The sequence below is a fragment of the Staurois parvus genome, unplaced genomic scaffold (assembly GCF_062004578.1).
Source record: "Staurois parvus isolate SC_StPar_1 unplaced genomic scaffold, SC_StPar_1.0 ptg000510l, whole genome shotgun sequence".
NCBI lineage: Eukaryota > Metazoa > Chordata > Amphibia > Anura > Ranidae > Staurois > Staurois parvus.
The window spans coordinates 74,011-95,325 of record NW_028318306.1 but is presented as its reverse complement, the minus strand read 5'-3'; the positions used below and the strand labels follow the sequence as shown (position 1 = coordinate 95,325).

The 21,315-nt window shown below is 41.8% G+C and overlaps 1 protein-coding gene across 1 annotated transcript in view; it reads right to left on the bottom strand.

Annotated features, from left to right (window-relative positions):
• The window catches only part of LOC149451898 (G protein-coupled receptor 143-like), an 84,680-nt gene extending 64,277 nt beyond the window's left edge, over positions 1-20,403 (bottom strand). Inside the window, exon 1 of the mRNA XM_089690011.1 lies at positions 20,043-20,403. Coding sequence (XP_089546137.1) covers positions 20,043-20,067 — 25 coding nt within the window. The 5' untranslated portion in view covers positions 20,068-20,403. The remainder of the gene's footprint in view (positions 1-20,042) is intronic.
• Between the last annotated feature and the right edge of the window lie 912 nt (positions 20,404-21,315).

Below are 21,315 nucleotides of genomic sequence, written 5' to 3'. Positions count from 1 at the left end.
CTTAAAAGAACTTGTCACAAACAGTTAAAGTGGAAGTCCACTCAAAACCTAACCATGCCTAAAGTAGAACTATAGGCAAACTGTTTTTTGTTTTTTTTTGGGATAGAGTAAGGGAGGGTTTAACCCCTGTAAGGTTTATTTTGCCATCTTTTTGTGAAAGATTGACCTTTATGTCCTGTCCCATAGCCACAACAGGAAGTGAGAGGAAATCCCTGCAAATTAAGGGAATCTCTTGGCACCCCTCAGGTCACCAGAATTCCCCATGGGACAACTAAGAATTTGGGATTTTTTTTAAGTTTCACTTTCAATGATAATGGTAACTATGACAAATAGAGAGGGTGAATCTCCCTAACAGGGACACAGATAGCAATAGAAACTGACAGGTGTTCTAATCCCTCTCTCCTCTATCCACAACTTTAAAACAAATTTTTTTTTTTAATACTTTAAACCTGCTCCCACTATTCTAAGCTCTATGCTAACTACCCTGTAAAAGAAAAACGTCTATACCTACCTAATCTAAGGGCATTCCAGTCTGGTCACATGATCTCCTCTGTGGCCTGCTTAAGGGGAGAGGAAGGACAGCAGACAATGGATGTTCCACAGTTAGCCTATGGGTGACATGACCACACAGGCACTGCAGCCACTGTTGCCGCTCTCTCCTCTCCTCTGAAGCCGGCTGCTGGGGAGATCATGTGACCGGACCTAGGTAAGTATAGATATCTTTCCTTTACGGGATAGTTAGTTTAGGGCTTAGAATGGGGTTAGGGGCAGGTTCAAGCTTAGTTTGGTTTAGACCCAACTTGCACTTTAGGGTTCTAGAGTACTTACAGAATTTTCTTTGAGAATTTACACTAATATTCACTGGTGTTTTCAACTCTTCCCTTAGAAGAGAATCTGTTACAGAAAAAAAAAGTATAAAAAACTCTGAGCAACTTCATGGTATCATTTCTATACTGCACAGAAAAGGTTTGTGTGACTGATGAGTGCCACTGACTCCAAGTGCACTTTACAAAGGCTTTAAATAAACCCTGTCGCCAAACCATTCATTTCAACAAAAAATATTCCCATAAGATTATATGTGCATTTAATGTATTTTATGCATTTTTTTCTAACTGTAAACATCTCCTTTGTCTAGACCAGTAGTCTTTAAATTGTACTCCCCCTTTGACACCAACAACTGGGTACTATTCCTCCCACTGATACCAATGATAGGGCACTATTCCTCCCACTGATACCAATAATGGGGCACTATTCCTCCCACTGATACCAATAATGGGGCACTATTCCTCCCACTTATACCAATAATGGGGCACTATTCCTCCCATTGATACCAATAATGGGGCACTATTCCTATCAGTTATACCAATAATGGGGCACTTTTCCTCCCACTGATACCAATAATGGGGCACTTTTCCTCTTAATGACACCAATGATGGTTCAGTATTCCTTCCACTGACACCAATGATGGGTCATTATTCCTCCCACTGATACCAATAATGGGGCATTATTCCTCCCACTTATACCAATAATGGGGCACTATTCCTTCCACTGATACCAATAATGGGGCACTTTTCCTCTTAATGACACCAATGATGGTGCAGTATTCCTTCCATTGACACCAATGATGGGTCATTATTCCTCACACTGATACCAATGAAGGGACACTATTCCTCTTAATGACACCAATGAATGAGCACTAATCCTAAGATGGGGCATTTTTTACTCTCAGGGCATTTTCTACTCCCACTGGCCACAGTCCAGCCCCCTCACTGTCTGGAGGACAGTAAACTGGCCCTTTGTTTGGAAAGTTTTGAGACCCCTGGTATAGACATTCACAAGCTCTGAGCCTGCTGTTGGGCGCTGTCATGTTAGATGTGATGTCAGCAGAGCTGTCACTCAAGCAGAGGTGGACTGACCATTTGGAAACTCGGGCACTGCCCGAGGGCCGAGGGTCAGTAGGGGGCCCCATGAGATGCCCCTGGTACCTTGTTCATAGGCTTTTTTGAGTTTGGCCAAGGACACAGGGACCCCATGATCCCCTATTGCCCGGGGGTCCCATGAGTTGTCAGTCCACCCCTGCACTCAAATGACACTGTATGATATTCTCTATAATTAGTTTTTGTAGAAAGAGGAGGGGCAGAGGAGCTGGGCCAGCACAAAGAGTAATTGGACACTCCCAAAAATGGAGAGGGCCACAACATGCAAGTAGCTGGGGGGAGTTATGCTAAGGAATTAATTCTCCTAGAGTAGTCCAATTTTCAAACAAATTCAAAGGCACATTACAAGTGAATAAAAAATAATGTATGGAAAAGAAAAACACTGCAAATATGCATGTGAGTAAGAAGTAAGCATTTCTGTGCATTACCTGCATTTTGTTAAGTTGATGACACAGTCTCTTAAACTTCAGCTTCTGAAATCAAATCACACCGCCATACCCCAACAAACCAGTGAGACCACCACTACTGCTATTACCAGTTGTGACACAAAGGTCTGTAGCAGGGTGGAAAGCTGGACTACAGAGGGGAGGGGGGAGTGGATGCAGGTTGATCTTGACGCTAATGTCAAACAATTTTTTTTTTTTTTCATTTTATGAACATGTTCTTATCCAAGTGCACATAAAAGGTTTCAGTCTGCAATAAAAGTAGTTGTAAGATTTATTTGGGTATTTAGAGTTCTGCAGGTGACAGTTTCATGTTAATCACTTTATTAATCACAACATTGCAAAGCTGTGACTGTTTAAATCCAGGAAAGGCAATGAATTATTCTAATTAATCAATGAACTTGTGTAACATTTAAATATCAGCAATTACAATGGGGTGAGGTTATATTCCTAATCATCACATTGGCTAGAAAGAATTTGAATGGTTCATTGCTCTTAATACAAATACTGGGAGACATGTTAAGCTTGCCACACACATTACAATCTGATTGTACAATCTATTTTAGATCCACCAGTTTTGATGCAAGAACCTGCCAAATTGGATACATGTTGCTTTCATAGTTTAGGTAGGTCTGCATATTACATAGCTTTTGTATTTCTAAAGTTGATTGTACATTGGTTGTAAGATCAGATTATAATGTGTATGGTGACTGTAAATGCCTTGAAAATTATAACTGTAATAATATCTAATTTATGTAAAGACATATCAATATATTTTCCTGTTTTACTTTTGTTGCAGCTCTATATTAGGTTCTAGATATATTACAGTCCAGGGGCGGACTGACCATTTGGAAACTCAGGCACTGCCCGAGGGCCCGAGGTCAGTAGGGGGCCCCATGAGATGCCCCTGGTACCTTTTTCATAGGCTTTTTTGAGTTTGGGCAAGGACACTGGGGCCCCATGATCCCCTATTGCCCGGGGGCCCCATGAGTTGTCAGTCCGCCCCTGCTAGTCATATACATTCAGCTCATGAACATATTTGCTCCTATATCACAACTTTATGAACAACATTTATGTTCATTTCAGAAATTATTAGTCCTCATTACATCATACAGGACAAGATTATCAACTCTTATAAACAGTTGTATATTTATACCACTCTTTAATAACTGGCCTTTGAGAAGTGACAGCATTGAGAAACCAAGCCACCTAGTAAGCATCTAAAAGAGGAATCCTCTGTACTTCTGTGCTACAGTCATTCCATATACATTTATCAAAGTATCATTACATATCCTATTATACAGGGCACAATTTCTCCAGGACAACCGCCAATTTTCTATGAAGGTTACCTATGGGTAGAAGATATATGCTCCATTCTTAATTTTCCTAGGAGAGGGCTAAATGAAGTTTTCCATACTTTTGTTCAGCCCATCTTCCATCATTTGTCATTGCTGGATGGTAAATTGTTAAATGATGAAGCAGAAAAGTCTTTAGCTTCAGTTCAGCCACTGGTGTGTCTCCCAATAACATATTTCCTTGGAAACTGCCTGAGAGTTTACAAAACTTAGTTTTATTGGAACTTTTCATTGTTCTAGTGTCTATCAGTCCCGGTTCACACTGGTGCTAATTCTTTGCAGATTAGATACAATCCGAAAGGCATAAATTTACATGTCATCTGAAAAAACATTGCTTGCTACGAAAGCCGTCCACATCAATGTGGTGCGAATCTGATAAGATTAAAAAAAGGGTCCTGTGCGAGTTTAGTGTAGGTTCGGTGCAAATTGTATCTCCAACTATGCCAAATCCCCTCACAAATCCCATTAATTGGCAATAGAATCTGTCAGGAATCCCAGGACTCGTGGCGGCACACGGGTCGGCGCATGCGCAGAACGCCGGTGCGCATTAGCCGGCGGGCACTAAGACATAGGCAACCGCAGCAACAGTGGCGGCCGCACATGCGCACTCACGATCGCGGACATGCGCCTGGCACCAATGACAGCGCAGGGTGTGCTGTTTAAACCAGCCCTGTGCATACTCGAATTGCCGTATGGTCTTTGTTCCTTGTTCCCTGCTCGTCTGTTCCTGAGAAATATACATTGTTGCCAACCCTGCTTGATCCTGATCCCTGTTGACTGTCTCCTGCTCTGACTTCTGGCTCGTTTGACTACTCTTCTGCCTACTCCTGATTACTTGACCTCCTGTTGCTGAACTTGGCTTGTGACCCGACTACTCTCTGTCTGCTGCTCTGTACCGTTCTGCCTCCGCTGTTACCGACCTGGCCTGTCTGACTACGCTATACTTGCACTGTCATCCGTCCATCCATCCTGCACGGATCCAACCACTACTGCCCGGGCCTGCCAGCCTCTTCACATCAGGCTCTCTTCCATTATATACCTTCGGCGGTTCCCTCTACCACAGTTGGGTGTACTCAGGGCCGCGACCTGGTCTCGGTCTGCTCCAAGTCCATCCCCACCATCAGGGGCTCTGGTGAATAAGCAGATTGAGATTTAGACCCCGCACCCTGGGGAATCCCGTTCTGTGGGCCGCTAGAGGTACCGCCCGCAGGATCGCACCTTGCACAACAGAAATCACATCAGATTTGCACCTCATCAGTGTGAACCTAGCCTCAGTGATCAGTTTAGGAAGAAGCATATTCTCTTACACACAGATTATTTATTTATTTCATGTACCTATATAGGGCCGGCATTATCCGGAGGAGGAGACTGACACGGTCTACTCAATGGTCAGCTGTACAAGCATCAATGACCCGTTCTCACATTATTCAGTTTAATGTCAGTCTTGTTCCTCCACTTGTGCAAATATTTTCCAAATAATTAGCTCTTTCATGAGAAATAACCAAGGGCCTATTCAATGTGCAGAGGACAATGGTGAAGTACAGAGTGCAATAACTCATAGCACCCAGACTTCCATTTACATATGTCAGATCAATGATGGTTATAACTGGCTTTTAAAGCCTACTAAACATGGCTCTTCAGCGTAAATAACACACATTTGAAGTGGATATAAACCACAAAACCAAAATATTTAATATTGTAGCTTACCAGTCCTTATTTATTTTATTTATTTATTACAGGTACTTATATAGTGCCATCAATTTATGCAGCACTTTACATATATATTGTACATTCAAATCAGCCCCTAACCCTCAAAGGGCGTACAATCTAAGGTCTCTAACTTACAAACAACATACACATATTAGGGCCAATTTAGACAGGAGTCAATTCACCTACCAGCATGTCTTTGGATTATAATGGAGTCCTTTATGCAATCGAGTGTCTTTTCTCAACCTTTAAGTTTGAAGTCAAATTTTTGTGCCATCTGGTTCTATGCTGCATGAGGCAAAATATTTGGCTAAAGGCAAAATGTATTCCTGTTTTTACTAACAGTACTGAAAACTCTCATTTGCGTTTTCAGTTGTCCAGATTCCAACAACTTTTTTCAATATGGGGATGCAAGGAAAGTTCCATGTAAGCCATATTTTTGGGATTAGAGTCTAATTCAGAGCTTCTGCAGAATCTCTGTGTCATCAAAGACTTGAGATGGTTATATTTGCTCTTGGTCCAAGTGGCATAATTTTTGGTCATTCAATTTAGAGTGTAGCTCTTTGGACTGTTATAAGGCATTGTTTTTCATTTCATCATTATGCCATAAAAGTTTTTCTGTCACTTCTCTTTAGAATATTGTATCTGGTATTTCTTTCTTTCTGAAATGTAGTGGTTCCTCAGTTTTCTGTTCCTTTTTTCTGTGAGGCTAATTGTTTAAAACAAGATATTTCACTCTGTGGATAAAGGAGGCCTATCTCCTCTGAATTTCTTGTTAGATTTGTTTCCATTCTTGAAGATGTTTGTTTTTCCTGTTTCAAAACTATTTGCTTCTTTGACACTTTTTCCAGAAATGACTGTCTAAAAGAAAAGTCAGCTGCCATTATTCATTTTAGAGATGTTTTTATTAATGAAAATGTATTAAAAATGTGTTATTATTCAAAGACTGCTTAATCTGGTTGTGGTTCTTGGGTGTCTTTTAATTCTTTAAGTCCATAATGTGCCCTCTTCAAAGTGTTCAAGATTATTTAATGCACAGACCTTCTTCCCAGAGTTCCTCTTGATCCTTTTGGACCCATTTAATTAATTTTGTTTTCTTTTAGGTTATCCCAAATTGAGTTGTGTGGATCATTTGCCACTCTTTTATCTTATGGGCAGAACATAATGCCATAGACCATGGTTGATTTTTAAAATTTAATTTTGGGCAAGTTTACATTTCAATTAATTTAATTTGATTTTAGGGGTTTACAGTGTGTGAAAATATGTTTTAATACAATTGCATGGTGAATGACCATCCCTGAAAATCATAATTTTTTTAAGCGGAGGTAAAATCAAAACCATAGATCTTTTATGAGAAATGAAAATTACATTTGTTTTTATATTTCTGTTTCTCCATGCAGTCCTTGTCTACTGATCAACTTCTGTTCAACCAACCTGGCGGATAAAATCAGCACTGCAAATGGTAATCCGACCTAGGCAAGACATTTACTACAGTTCAACAGACTAATATAATCAGATTTGCCCTGAATTCTGCTAGATGGTATCACACACCATCTCAATTACACAAACGTTTTCCGAATACCTCTGATCAGTGCTGACGATGTAAGGAAGCGCGGGGGATGATGCTTCATATTTTTTGGTACTGTCCCATATTAGACCAACATTGGACGGAGGTGTGGAATATTGTCCAAACATTTACAGACTATCAGGTTCCTGAGGACCTGGCCTTCTTTATCTTACATGTTTCTGATATCCCAGGCAAAATGTAAAAAAAAAATCAAAAGTCTATACTTTTGCCACCTTCTTAATGCAGCTAAATTATGTATCCCTCTTACCTGGAAATGTGCTCAACCACCAACTATTGGCCTCTGGCTAAAGAAGGTGGAGGAGCTGAATCTTATGGAAGACCTGGTTCTCACAGCCTGGCATAGATGAGAGGTGTACACTAAAACATGGACATTATGGAATAAGTTTGTCTACTCTGAAGAAGGTAAAGCCCTTCGATACACGAATTCTGCCATCTGAGAAGTATGCTGTAGCCTCCACTGGCACTTTCTGGCTCTTTCCTATCCCCCAATGCACCCATCTCTCCCCCCCCCCCTTTTTTTAAATGTTAATTCCTATAATAGTATGGGTTTCTTTTCGTTTTCTCTCTTTTAATATACTAAAAATGAAAATTGAGGTAGTTGTCCTATGGACCATTCCTATGCACCAAATATGCCATTTTGGATTACATGCTATTTCATTACGCTGGATTTACTTCAAATATGGTTAGCTCTCATATCCTTGCCAATGATATGCTGCGTCTCTGTGGGCGTTGTTTATTATACAGTCACATTATTTTGCTAAAATATTTATTGTTGTCTTATGTTGATATTCATTTGTGTATTGTTATATGTACAATTTCTTTCCATTGTCGGAGACTACCGTTTTGATAAATAAAGAATTTGTAAAAAAAAAAAAAGCAGCGCTGATGTGTGTATTCTAACAGCGGGGGTCTCTCTGCTGTCTAAATACAATAGTATAGACACAAGGATTCCCCCATCCACCTTGAATGCTTGGGGAATAAGTAAAATTTTTGTTTCATTCAGCCTGCAGGCTTAACAAGAAAAAAAATGTATTTATTTATATACTTAGCCTGAGATTTACCCTGGGCTATTGGAGTTTAAGTTTATATGAAATTTAGGTTGTTTAACTTCTTTCCACTCATGCAACCCACATGTGCAGCGGCAAAGGGGATGGGATTTAACACCCGCACACCAAACATGCATCTATGGGTGGCATGGGTTTCTGTGCAAGGATCGCATTCCTACCACAGAGACCAAGCTAACAAAGGCAGCTCTCAGTCTTTACTAATGATTAGGAACTGATGGGACTGGCTCCCAATCACGTGATCACTGTGACAGCCAATCATAGTGGTCACGTGATTAGGTAGACCTTCCTGCCTCCTCAGGGATAATAGCTCAGTTTAAAGGACACCAGGGCAGACAGGAAGAAGTTAAGATGCAGTTGTTTATTGGGTTACCCTTAAATAAACACCACAACTGTTTATGCCATTTACCTACACCTTGCATATGTGTCCTTTATTTATTGTTTTACTGTTATGGGAGACTCCAGTGTACCATGTCATGGATAAGTATCTGCAGCAACTAGCGAGGACCCAAAATGAGATTGAACACAGGGGCCTTGTGTTACTAATCGTTATTGAGCCTTTACAGGTTTGCATGGCTAGCTCATGTACAAGACTAATAGGCAGCAGCTGATTTGTTCATCCAAGGGCAGTGACTATCTTCCTAAGTCACTAATCTGCATTAAATCTGCGTGACACTGAATGTTGGTACTGTTGAAAAGAGATGTTCAAAGAGAAGCACAGTGCTGGAGGAACATCATTGGTTACCGATTGGGTTAGTTGATTTAATTTTAATTATTTTGTCATCCTGAGACTTATAGCTGGGCTTTTGAAGTTTTATGTTTAAATTATATTTAGATTGTTTAAGATTTAGCTGTTTATTGGGTTGCTCTTGAACACCCCTGCCACCTTTGCCATTTAATGCCAGCTTGTGTATGTGTCCTCCCTTGCTGCAATATGATAATTTTGTAAAATAATCAGTAACATGCACAAGTGCATCTGTTAGCATACATGTCTATATACAGTGCAGATGATCCAAAATCAACCTTTTTTAGTAATAATAGCAAAAATCCAGCACACATTTTGAGTTTGCAAACTTGTGTGTCCAAAATGAGTAGGGGATAGTTATCAAAAAGATGACACAAGTTGACTTACAATCTGATTTAAAAGCAAGAAAAACAGTGACTGCTACAGTACAATAATATGTTTGGATCATGTTGGACACTAACAGTATTCCTAGAATAACAGTTACTGTTTCTATCAGGTTAGGTGAATGTCGTATGTGTGATGGCCAATTAAGCTGCCAGTCAGAGGAATGTGGCACTTGGGCAGTTGGGCAATCCTACTGCTTATCAATGGTAAACCAGCAGTATCTCCCACTTTGCTTCCTCCCTTTTTCAAATAAGGTAGTTATAAGCTTGGATAAGTTGGACTTACAAGCTGCAGTGATCTAATGATAGCATGCCTAGAATGCAGCCAGATAATACCTCAATTATCAACCACCCTATGAAGTAGTTAAGCTGCTTAAGGTCTCCATAGGCCTACAAGGTTGCTCAGACATGCAAGCACTGTTGTCCTAGTAGCAAAAGGTCAATGAGCAGGAGCACTCAACCCAGGCCCAACATTCCTATTCACATCAATAGTGAGGTTAGGGAGGAAGAAGATGTACAGCGTTGTCACACACCACTGATGCAGTTTATCTAAGAAGGAGGCAACAGTGATTGTCTATGTCTATATGATATCATTGTCTCTTGATCTGATCATCTCATGTAGACCTGAGTTGTGGTTTTATTACAACATTAGGCTGTATATGTACTATAAACCAGCAGTCGAATATACAGTTGACCACAGGTCAACCCCTTACTTTCGAGATTTGGGATAGCACTAAGACATGTAGATGGGTTTTATTTTAAGAATATGCTATGGTGCTTTGCATAGAGGGAAACTAAAGTACGAAAAACTTAACTCTGTTCCAAGCACTCAACTCACCCGGAAGTCCCTTGCTGTCGCCATTACTCTCTCATTACGTCTTTTCTGCAATAAGCCCTATTGTAGCAAAAACACTGCTTTTTGCGTTTAAAAAAGTCCCTGACCCTTTTAAAAAATGCAGCGCCTGAAAAATGCAGAGATGTGAACATGTCCCATAGGAAATCATGTTAAATGGACTGTAGTGCATTTCTGCAAAAAAAAACAAAAAGCAATAAAAAAGCCAGGCCTACAGAGCCTGACTGCACACATTTTTTAAATTTAGACTCTAGTTCCGCTTTAAGACAAACAATACAAAAGTAGTTATTGCTGTTAGTTTATAAAACTGACATTAGAGATAGCTGGGAAGGTCTCAGTAGCACTGGGAGAGGAACTACATTCTTTTTTTAAGATTTTTAGATATGCATACATGTAAAAAGAGATCAGCGTTACATATATAATCTTTTAACAACAGGATCACATTTCTGTTCATAGTTTGCAATTATACATAATAATGGGGACAGCTATAATAGTTATGCCTAGTTGATCTTTGTATCTGCAAGTCTCCCAGACAGGGTCTGTGTGGCAGAAATGATCTGTCGTCTCTATGGAAATAAAACACTGTAAAAAAACTGTAATGCTCCATACACAGAGAACATACATAATCTTAACCTAAGCTAGGCTACACAGGCATTTATTTTTTTAGACCAAGACATATTTTTTTTGTCAAATTAATTATTTGACTGGTAATGCTGCTCAAGCACTAATGTTTCATGCGAAGTGTTAATTTTAATAAAAGGTACTTGTCAAGGAGAGACTGCCACCTTGGCCACTGAGCGCAAAGTGACAGTGTCTTTGTAAAGGATCCTCCCTCAAACCCCTGATACTCACTGCATCAATGCTTCCTCCATCTCAGCCAGCATTGTTATCCCTAGTAGGATGTCACTGGCATCCTGCAGTCACTCAGTTGGCTGCTAAACCCGAGAACTATCACAAAAGGGAAGTCCCATGCTCACCCATATCTGGGCCCACCAGGTATTGTTGCCAGCTGTGATGGAGGCAGGAATGGTGAGGGACTATAACTAGGTTGGGGGGTGGCTTTACAGTAATACTGTCACTTTGCCTCGAATGAAAAAGGTGATAGCACTGCTTTACCACTTGACAACCAGGCTATGGCCAAATGATGGCTAGAGCATGGTTGTCCAGTACCGGGAGGGCGTCATATGACCCCAGCGGCACGCACCTGGCGCTGTCTGTGATCGCTGATCACATGAGAAGGTAAAAGGCCGATCACAGCGGAATTTTTACCACGTGATTAGCTGTGTCCAATGACATAGCTGTTCACAAAGTAAATACAGTTTTCAGTTATTGGCAGCTCTTTCCTCATGCTGTCACATCGCGAGGAAAGTATTGCCAATAACTGGCAAGTGTCACAGAGGACATCTGCACTGATAATCAGTGCAGCCCCAAAAGTGCCCAGCAGTGGCATCCATCAGTGCCCAGCAATGCCACCCATCAGTGCCCACCAGTGCCATCTAGCACTGCTGCCCATCAGTTCCACCAGTCAGTGCCGTCAGTAAGTGCCGCCAGTCAGTGCCACCAGTCAGTGCCCATCATTGCAGCCTATCAGTGCCCATCAATGCAGTCCATCAGTGCTGCATATCAGTGCAGCATCATCAGTGCCTCCTCATCAATTCCCACCAATGCCACCTCATCAGTGCAGCCTATCAGTGCCAATCAGTGCTGTCTTATCAGTGCCCATCAGTGCTGCCTATCAATGCTGCCTTATCAGTACCCATCAGTGCTGTCTATAAGTGCCCATTAGTGCAGCCTCATCAACACACATCAGTGAAGGAGAAAAATTACCCGTTTGCAAAATTTTATAATAGAAACAAAAAAAACTTAATTTTTCAATTTGTTTTATCCTTTTTTTGTTTATGGTGCAAAAAAATGAAAAACCCAATGGCAAATACCACCAAAAGAAAGATCTATTTTTGTTTAAAAAATATTGTTAAAAATTTCATATAAGTACAGCGTTGCATGACTGCGGAATTGTCATTCAGATTGCTACAGCACTGAAAGCTGAAAATTGGCCTGGGCAGGAAGGGGGTAAAAGTGCCTGGTAGGCAAGTGGTTAACATTATATCCATAATAATATTAGGTAAGGCATCAAGTTTAGAATTGTTTATATTTTGAAAATGAAAACCTCCCACATTATTATCACAACAAAATAGTGAGTTAAGAGGTTATTCAAATAGTATAAAAAAGATTTGTTTGTGCAGAGATTGATTTTAAATTATTAAGCAAAGATGGTTTTTTTTATCAAAATTTGCCACTCTGGGTAAGAAGATACCAATTAAATATTTAAAAGGTCAAAGTTGATTTACATGGGACCTAAAGGAATTTACAGAGAATATACAAAATACCATGGAATCTACCAGATGGAAGACATCTACCAATTCCTGCTCCAAGCAGTAAAGTTCATGGGAACATAAAGAAAATAAATGATATAATATAAACTTTGATGACTTGAAATGATGCTTTGAAAATGTATCTTTTGTCAGTAGAAACTTAGAACTGGACTTTAAGAAAATAAAAATATTTTACCACTGATCTGTTTAAATTTTACATGCTGTGTAAAAGCTAATTTTGATTTTTAAGATTCCATTCTCTAAGTCCCAAGTTCCAACTGTAATCTGCCCAGCTAGCTCATATTTGTGCATAACCTTGGCACTTTCCAAGGGTCTAAATGCTAGAAGTATCCCATCAAAACACTATTCTATCCCACATCACTATTCTAAACCGTATTATATATGAAATTATGACCATCAATGTATTTACTGGTACAGTGTTCTAAATACTCCACCATGCCCATTCAATGCATATAGTGCCACATACCACATGTAGCACTACCCTCTTGGGAGCGACTTGATTTGTTTTGGGTCCACCTAAGCCCTGTACAGCCAGGCAACATGCATTCTTCACACTTGTAGTCAGTAAACAGTCCTTAAATGGGGGTTTTAGTTGTTTTTAATAAGGGGTTAACAACTTGGATGGGGTCTAGGGGTATATGAGATGCTCAAGGAACTGTAAACTTGAGGACAAACTTCTTAGTGACATGTACACTGTACAAAAAGACGTGGATCCAGAAAATAGCAAATAGAGCTCTGTCTCTTTTAGAGAGCTCTAAGCCCCCTTGGAGTACCTCCTCAGATCCCAGATGAATTCTTCCTCTTCACCAAGCTGGACTGAGGATATCCCTGGGCAAGGAATTCCACTATCTAGCAATGAAGTAGTCCCAGATGAGAACTAGTTTGGTCTCAAACTTGACTGTCTTCTCCGTTTATCTAGCCCAGGGGTTGTAGGAATACTCACACTGTCCTGTCCTGTCAGTGTGGTAGGTCGGTAGCTGCTTCCAGGCCTTTTGGTGGGCTGGCTCCTTTCCTTACTGCTCAGGATGTCTTCCCTTAGGGATGGTGGAACAGTGAAGATCATTCTCTCCAGCAACCAGCCTGAAGATAGGCTCTCCTCCCTGGGGCCCCCTCCCAGGCTTCACACTCCAGCACCTTCCTTCAGTCCATCTTCCACCTGATATGCCTGCTGCTCAGGCTCTTCCACATTTAACAGTTGTCCTTGGTCACCATGCCCCACCTCCTGCCTGGGGATTGGCCAGGTTCACTTAAACATGCAGATCAAGACTTCCTCCCCTCCTCTGCCCCTCTTCCAGAAAGTTCTCTGAGTTTCTGGAAAGCCCTGACCTGTATTGCCTCCCAGCCTGTCCTGAGGTGAACTTCTGCCTCACTCCCAGGCTGACTCATCCCAGGCTGCTACCCAGCCTCTGTCTAACAACAATCCTGCCTAGCTAAGCTAGAGGGTGCCACACACATTGATGTCACAACTTCCTGCTGAGCTAGAATAGGGAAAAAAAATGTCTTTAAGGCTGAACTCCAGGCAAGCAGCTAAATATACATTTGAAAAATTGCATATTTGTCTTTTCTTATTTGTCAATCTGTTCAACCAGTTGTTGATGCAACACCCGTGTCAGATAATGTAGTCTGGTTTGGAACCTCTATTGATGTTAAGTAGTACATCTTGGTCTAGGACATACCCACAGCCAACTGAAAGGGTAATGAATGAACATCAGCACACTAATGGGTCATCACTCAGCTCACTCTGTTCTTTTCACATCAGTGATATTTGCTATGTTAGAACAAAAATACGATGGGACTTATTTACTAAAACTGGAGCGTGCAAAATCTGGTGCAGCTTTACACAGAACCAATCAGCTTTCAGATTTTATACTCAAAGCATAGTTGAACAAGCTGAAGTTAGAAGCTGATTGGGTACCATGCAGAGCTGCACCAGAATCTAAGTGCTCCAGTTTTAGTAAACCTCCCCCCATGTATTGCAACAGAGACTAATTGGCTAATACTGTTGACTCTCACTCTAAGTTTAAGGCTGGCTATATACATATACACTATATTGCCAAAAAGCATTGGGACACCCCTCCGAATCATTGGATTCAGGTGTTCCAATCACCTCCACGGCCACAGGTGTATAAAAATTAAGCACCTAGGCATGCAGACTGCTTCTACAAATATTTGTGAAAGAATGGGTCACTCTCAGGAGCTCAGTGAATTCAAGCATGGTACTGTGATAGGTTGCCACCTGTGCAATAAGTCCATCCATGAAATTTCCTTTGCTACTAAATATTCCAGCTGTTAGTGGTATTATAACAAAGTGGAAGCAACTGGGAACAACAGCAACTAAGCCATGAAGTGGTAGGCCATGTAAAATGACAGAGTGGGGTCAGTGCATGCTGAAGCATGCCTGGAGCACTCTAAAGCAGTAGAGACATGTTCTCTGGAGTGAAGAATCACGCTTCTCTGTCTGGCAATCTGATGGACATGTCTGGGTTTGGCAGTTGCCAGGAGAATGGTACTTGCCTGACTGCATTATGCTTAGTGTAAAGTTTGGTGGAGGGGGGATTATGGTGTGGGGTCGTTTTCCATTGGTTGGGCTTGGCCCCTTAGTTGCAGTGAAGGGAAATCTTAAAGCATCAGCATACCAAGACATTTTGAACAATTTCATGCTTCCAACTTTGTGGGAACAGTTTGGGGATGGCCCCTTCCTGTACCAACATGACTGCGCACCAGTGCAGCAAGGTGTCAAAAGACATGGCTGAACGAGTTTGGGGTGGAGGAACTTGACTGGCCTGTACAGAGTCCTGACCTCAACCTGATAAAATATCTTTGAGACGAATTAGAGCACAGATTGTGAGCCAGGCCTTCTGGTCCGACATCAGTGCCTGACCTCACAAATGCACTTCTGGAAGAATGGTCAAACATTCCCATTGGCACACTCATAAACCTTGTGGATATCCTTCCCAGAAGAGTTGAAGCTGTTCTAGCTGCAAAGATTGGGCCAACTCAATATTGAACCCAATGGACGATGATTGGGATGCTATTAAAGTTTATGTGTGTGTAAAGGCAGGCGTCCTAATACTTTTGGCAATATAGTGTAGATTTCATTCATTTAGTCTAGGGACTTAACAGGCTATTGTATTCTGACAGCTGGAACCACCAGCTGTCAGAATATGCGAACAGTACCTGCCTCTGATTGGATGCAGACACTGTTTGGTTGACAATTTTACAACAGGTTCCTTAGAGAAAAGATGATTGCACAATCAACTCTTGTTGAATGGAGCAGTGCTGGCAGGGCCATACACCTCTCGCATTTCTGCCAAGCCAGCAGGAATTGCCAGACATTTGAGCAGTGTATGGTTAGCTTAAGTCTTGTTGTGCAGGTGAATACAGAAACTGATACAAAGATAAATTCAGGTACTTATATTTATTGCATGTAAAAATGCATTTACTTGCATCTTAACTGCCTCCCGCCTGCCATACAAGGTAATGATGGGCGCAAGGCGGTTCTCTTGTTCTGGGAGGACATCATATGACGTCCTCCCACTCTAACCGCGCATGCGCAGCTCCGGGGGCGAGCAGTGCGGCGATCGGTGGTGCGCTGTGTCTCTCGGACACAGCGGATCACCGATCAATGGAAAGAGCCGAAGATGTCGGCTCGCTCATGTGATCAGCTGTGTCCAATCACAGCTGATCGCATGTAAATAGGGAAATGCCGGTTATCAGTATTTCTCTCCTCATGAGCTGCCAAGCTGACAGCTCGTGAGGAGTAGAGAGCCGGTAATCGGCATTTCCCTATTTACATGCGATCAGCTGTGATTGGACACAGCTGATCACATGAGCGAGCCGACATCTTCGGCTCTTTCCATTGATCGGTGATCCGCTGTGTCCGAGAGACACAGCGCACCACCGATCAATGGAAAGAGCCGAAGATGTCGGCTCGCTCATGTGATCAGCTGTGTCCAATCACAGCTGATCGCATGTAAATAGGGAAATGCCGGTTATCAGTATTTCTCTCCTCATGAGCTGCCAAGCTGACAGCTCGTGAGGAGTAGAGAGCCGGTAATCGGCATTTCCCTATTTACATGCGATCAGCTGTGATTGGACACAGCTGATCACATGAGCGAGCCGACATCTTCGGCTCTTTCCATTGATCGGTGATCCGCTGTGTCCGAGAGACACAGCGCACCACCGATCAATGGAAAGAGCCGAAGATGTCGGCTCGCTCATGTGATCAGCTGTGTCCAATCACAGCTGATCGCATGTAAATAGGGAAATGCCGGTTATCAGTATTTCTCTCCTCATGAGCTGTCAAGCTGACAGCTCGTGAGGAGTAGAGAGCCGGTAATCGGCATTTCCCTATTTACATGCGATCAGCTGTGATTGGACACAGCTGATCACATGAGCGAGCCGACATCTTCAGCTCTTTCCATTGATCGGTGATCCGCTGTGTCCGAGAGACACAGCGCACCACCGATCAATGGAAAGAGCCGAAGATGTCGGCTCGCTCATGTGATCAGCTGTGTCCAATCACAGCTGATCGCATGTAAATAGGGAAATGCCGGTTATCAGTATTTCTCTCCTCACGAGCTGTCAAGCTGACAGCTCGTGAGGAGCAGAGAGCCGGTAATCGGCATCCCTCAGAGGGGGACATGTACACTGATCATCAGGGCACTGATGATCAGTGTGCCCTGATGATCAGTGTAGCCCCAGCAGTGCCACCTGTCAGTGTCCATCAATGCCAGCTGTCAGTGCTCATCAATGCCACCTGCCAGTGCCCATCAGTGCCACATCAATGCCACATATCAGTGCCTACCAGTGAACATCAATGCCACATATCAGTGCCCATCTGAGCTGCCTTTCAGTGCCGCCTATCAGTGCCAGTCAGTGCCACCTCTCAGTGCCAGTCAGTGCTGCCTATCAGTGTGCATCAGTGCCGCCTATCAGTGCCCGTCAGTGCTGCCTATCAGTACCGCCTAACAGTGCCAGTCAGTGCCACCTATCAGTGCCTTATATGAGTGCTGCCTTTCAGTGCCCATTGTTGATGCCTGTCAATACCCATCAGTGCCACCTACCATTAACTTCTCATCAGTGCCCATCAGTGCAGCCTATCAGTGCTCATCACTGCAGCCTAATTAGCGCACATCATTGAAGGAGAAAAATCACTTATTTACAAAATTTTATAACAAAAACAAAAAACTTTTTTTTTCAAAATTTTCAGTTGTTTTTGGTTTGTTTAGCAAAAAATTTAAAAACCCAGAGGTGATTAAATACCACCAAAAGAAAGCTCTATCTGTCTCAAAAAATGATAAAAAATTTCATATGGGTACAGTGTTGCATGACCTCGCAATTGTCATTCAAAGTGTGACAGCGCTGAAAGCTGGAAATTGGCCTGGGCAGGAAGGGGGTAGAAGTGCCCTGTAGGCTAGTGGTTAATACATACACAACTGTATTAAAGTAAACCTGTCACTTGACCCTTAAAGGGCAAAGTAATGGGGCATCTGATAGCTTGTTCCTCACTCTCCTGTCACCGTATTAACCAGCTGGAGGCCTGTTTAAAAAAAAAAAGACGTTTTTTCCAAGTATAGAGGAGCATGTGACCATCCACGCTTCCTTTTACAATGTAGTCTTTGGCTCATGAGTGACCATTTACCAAACCTGTTCACTGTCACATGAGGGCAAGGAGAAATTATTTGTAAGCTCCAATAGAAACTGAGACTTATGTAGGGGCTCTGCTGAGCAAATTTGGGTAAATGGAGCGAAGGATGGTATGAGTTAGTAGAAGAGGAAGTGGGCTCTCAAGAGAACCTGTTACTTTGCTCTAGATGGGCAAATTGATAGGATCACTTTAATTGCTTTTGATATATCTGGCTAGAGTTCGACAAGCACACTCAAACAGAACAAAACTTCAACTACCTAAAAAATGATGATAGTGACAATATCCTACTGTACTTATGACCCAGCCTCAGTGTGCTCAGACATAAACAACATTCTCAAAAGAGAATGTTTAAAATAATTCCATTTTAGTATTGCTTTAGGCTGTAAAAGTTTCCTCTTAAACCGTGATAGCTTTCTAATATGTATCATTTATTCTACTCAACAGATACAAGATTTCAGACTTTCATCCAGGCTGTTAGACATGCTAATGCCATGCAAGTTCAATGAAATCTGGCCATTTTGAAAACATGCAGATACTGTATATAACTGTAGAGTAAGACTCATAAAGATTGATTGTTATTATAAATAATGTACTGTAGTTGTAGAAATATATACATATGTATATAGTGTATAAAAATATAGTGTATTAAAATAGAACCAGTACATCATGCAGCAGATTATGCACTCATAAGAAAGATCCCTGCCCCATTAGCTCTTACAGTGATTTACATATACATTTACCCCATTCTCATTTTGCAGCATTACAGCATTGGAGATTGTAAAATTTCTGGTCTGTTTGCTGTGAATTCCATTTGCCTTTTAGCAAACTAACAATTGGATTTGATATTGCTTTTTTTCCAGCAATAGCATTCTTCTCTTTACTCTTCCTTAAAGTGTTTGTAAACCCTTACATATACCCAGTGAAGTGACTGGCCTCAAGTGATGCACAAAGATGAAACAAACCCTCCTACATAAGTTTTAACTCTTTATCTACAGTCTTCACTTCTCTAAAGTTATTCAAAGTCCAAAATGTATACAGCTTGTCTGAGAGTTCAGAAAAAAGGGGGTGGAGAGCTGAAGTCAGTGATGAGAGCTCTGAGAGCTGATTGGAGGGAAGAGACACATCCCTTCCACATAGCACAAAGGAACAGCGATGAGGCTGGAGGTCCCTGCCCTGACACCTCTTTTTTCTTGTTATCAGGAAAACTTGATCACTGAGTTGGATAGCTGGGCAGATAGTACGAGGAACCTCTCCCTATACGAACATGTTACATGTTCCACCCTAAAAACAAGTGGAACATGTAACATTTTCCCAAAGGTGAACTTATCCTTTAAGGAAGCTCATTCCTTTGATTCCTAACACACCACAATGAACCAATACTTAGATTTGCTGCATTTTCATAACAATAAATAGTGATGTACCATACATTGCAGTGCACTGCTACACAGGTACATTGGAAAAGTTCATTAGGTGTCATTCACAATGTAAATACATTAGTATGCCTAATCCGGACACACGTTCACTTTAAAGCCCACCCCAATGCATTTATGCTCACCTTTGCAGTGCTCCCCTGGCTCTTTGTAAGAGCTGCTGCAAAATACCCAGTGTTTCCATGTATTCAGGAACAATAGTACCTCCTTCTCTGATGCTTGGCCTGAGCAACTAATCTGCGGGCCTAAACACCATCACATGATGAAAGCAGTGACATCATCAACTATGTGTATGTTTATCTGGCATCTGAGCTTGCTCAGGGTTAGAACTACAGGGGAACAAAGCATCAGGTGTGCAGGGAGCGGTGGAATGTAAAACCATGCAAACATGCACAATAATTGTATAACATTGCACAATACTTGTAAAACATTAATAATTTTGAACACTTTAAAAAGGTATTAAACCCAAAACCAAAAATATAATAGTAGCTTACCAATCATGAGATGTGGTGGCTGCATCCGTTTTCTTTCCTTAGGATTTTTGCTTTCTGTTTTTACCTGGTGAGTTGCCCAGTAACACACCACCTGTACTAGAGTGTCTCCAATCTGGATGAAGGAGCACAGGGACTACATTCGGGTGTTTACAAGCCATTGGGGGAAGCCCCGGCGATTAGCTTGCATGGTGCCACATGAGCCAATTCCAAGATTGTACAAATGTCTAAATAGTGGCATGCTTGTATAGAAGTTGTCCACATATAAGTGGTACCCCTTGCATAACAAAGACAACGCCAATTCCCATACTATCTTGCCACTTCTCACCATGTAGTCTGGGCAGTCAGGGGGCTCTACTTCACTGTCACTTCCCCCATAAACCCTAAAATTACATTTATAGTCTGTGGTTCTCTCACAGAGCTTATACAGTTTGACCACAGAACTTGCTGAGGAGGTACTGTTTGAATGCAAGGCGGCCAGTAAAGTGAATGATGGACTCATCCAAGAAGATGTTTTGCTGCAACGTGTACACATGTGCAAATTTCTCAGGTGGTTTATGAATGGCTGAATTTTTCAGAGCCAGTCATGTTCAGGGTCACCCAAAGGACAACAGAGTGTGTTATCACTGAAATGCATGAAGCACAGTATTGTCTCATATCTATGCCTGGCCATGGCAGCAGAGAACATGAGCCTATGATGAATTGGGATTATTTTTTGTAGTGCTCATGTTGAGGGTTGGGCCCAAAAAAGTTTTAATTTCAGAAACCGAGATCCATGAGAATGGTCTGGCAAGAGCTGAATTTTGGCTGGCTGCAATAAATTATTGTGCGTATAAATTTCTTTGGCCCAAATTATACAAATCTTCTGTGAAAAACAACTCCAAAAAATCAAGGGGAGTTACATTTTCGGTTTTCACCTGAATTTCGGGTTGGGTAGTGAATGGGGGAAGTTGTGGGTGCTGCAGAATCTGTTGCCTGCCAATAAGGATTTGCAAGCACATCCGGAAGGACACTATGGGCTCTACGGGTCTGTGTTTGAATTCTTGGTAAACACAAATGCTCCTGCGCTTGGGGATGGACTCGATGCAGTCTACAACCACATTAAGAATGTCCTGGAACATGCACACCTTGCTGCCCTCAAATGGACCGGGGGAATACAAATATACTGAATGAGGAAAGACAAAACAGAGGGTGCACAGGCCTAGTGCATTACCATAAAAAATGTTTAATAAAAAATAAAGTATGTGTTGTACTCACAAACGACAATATAGTCAAG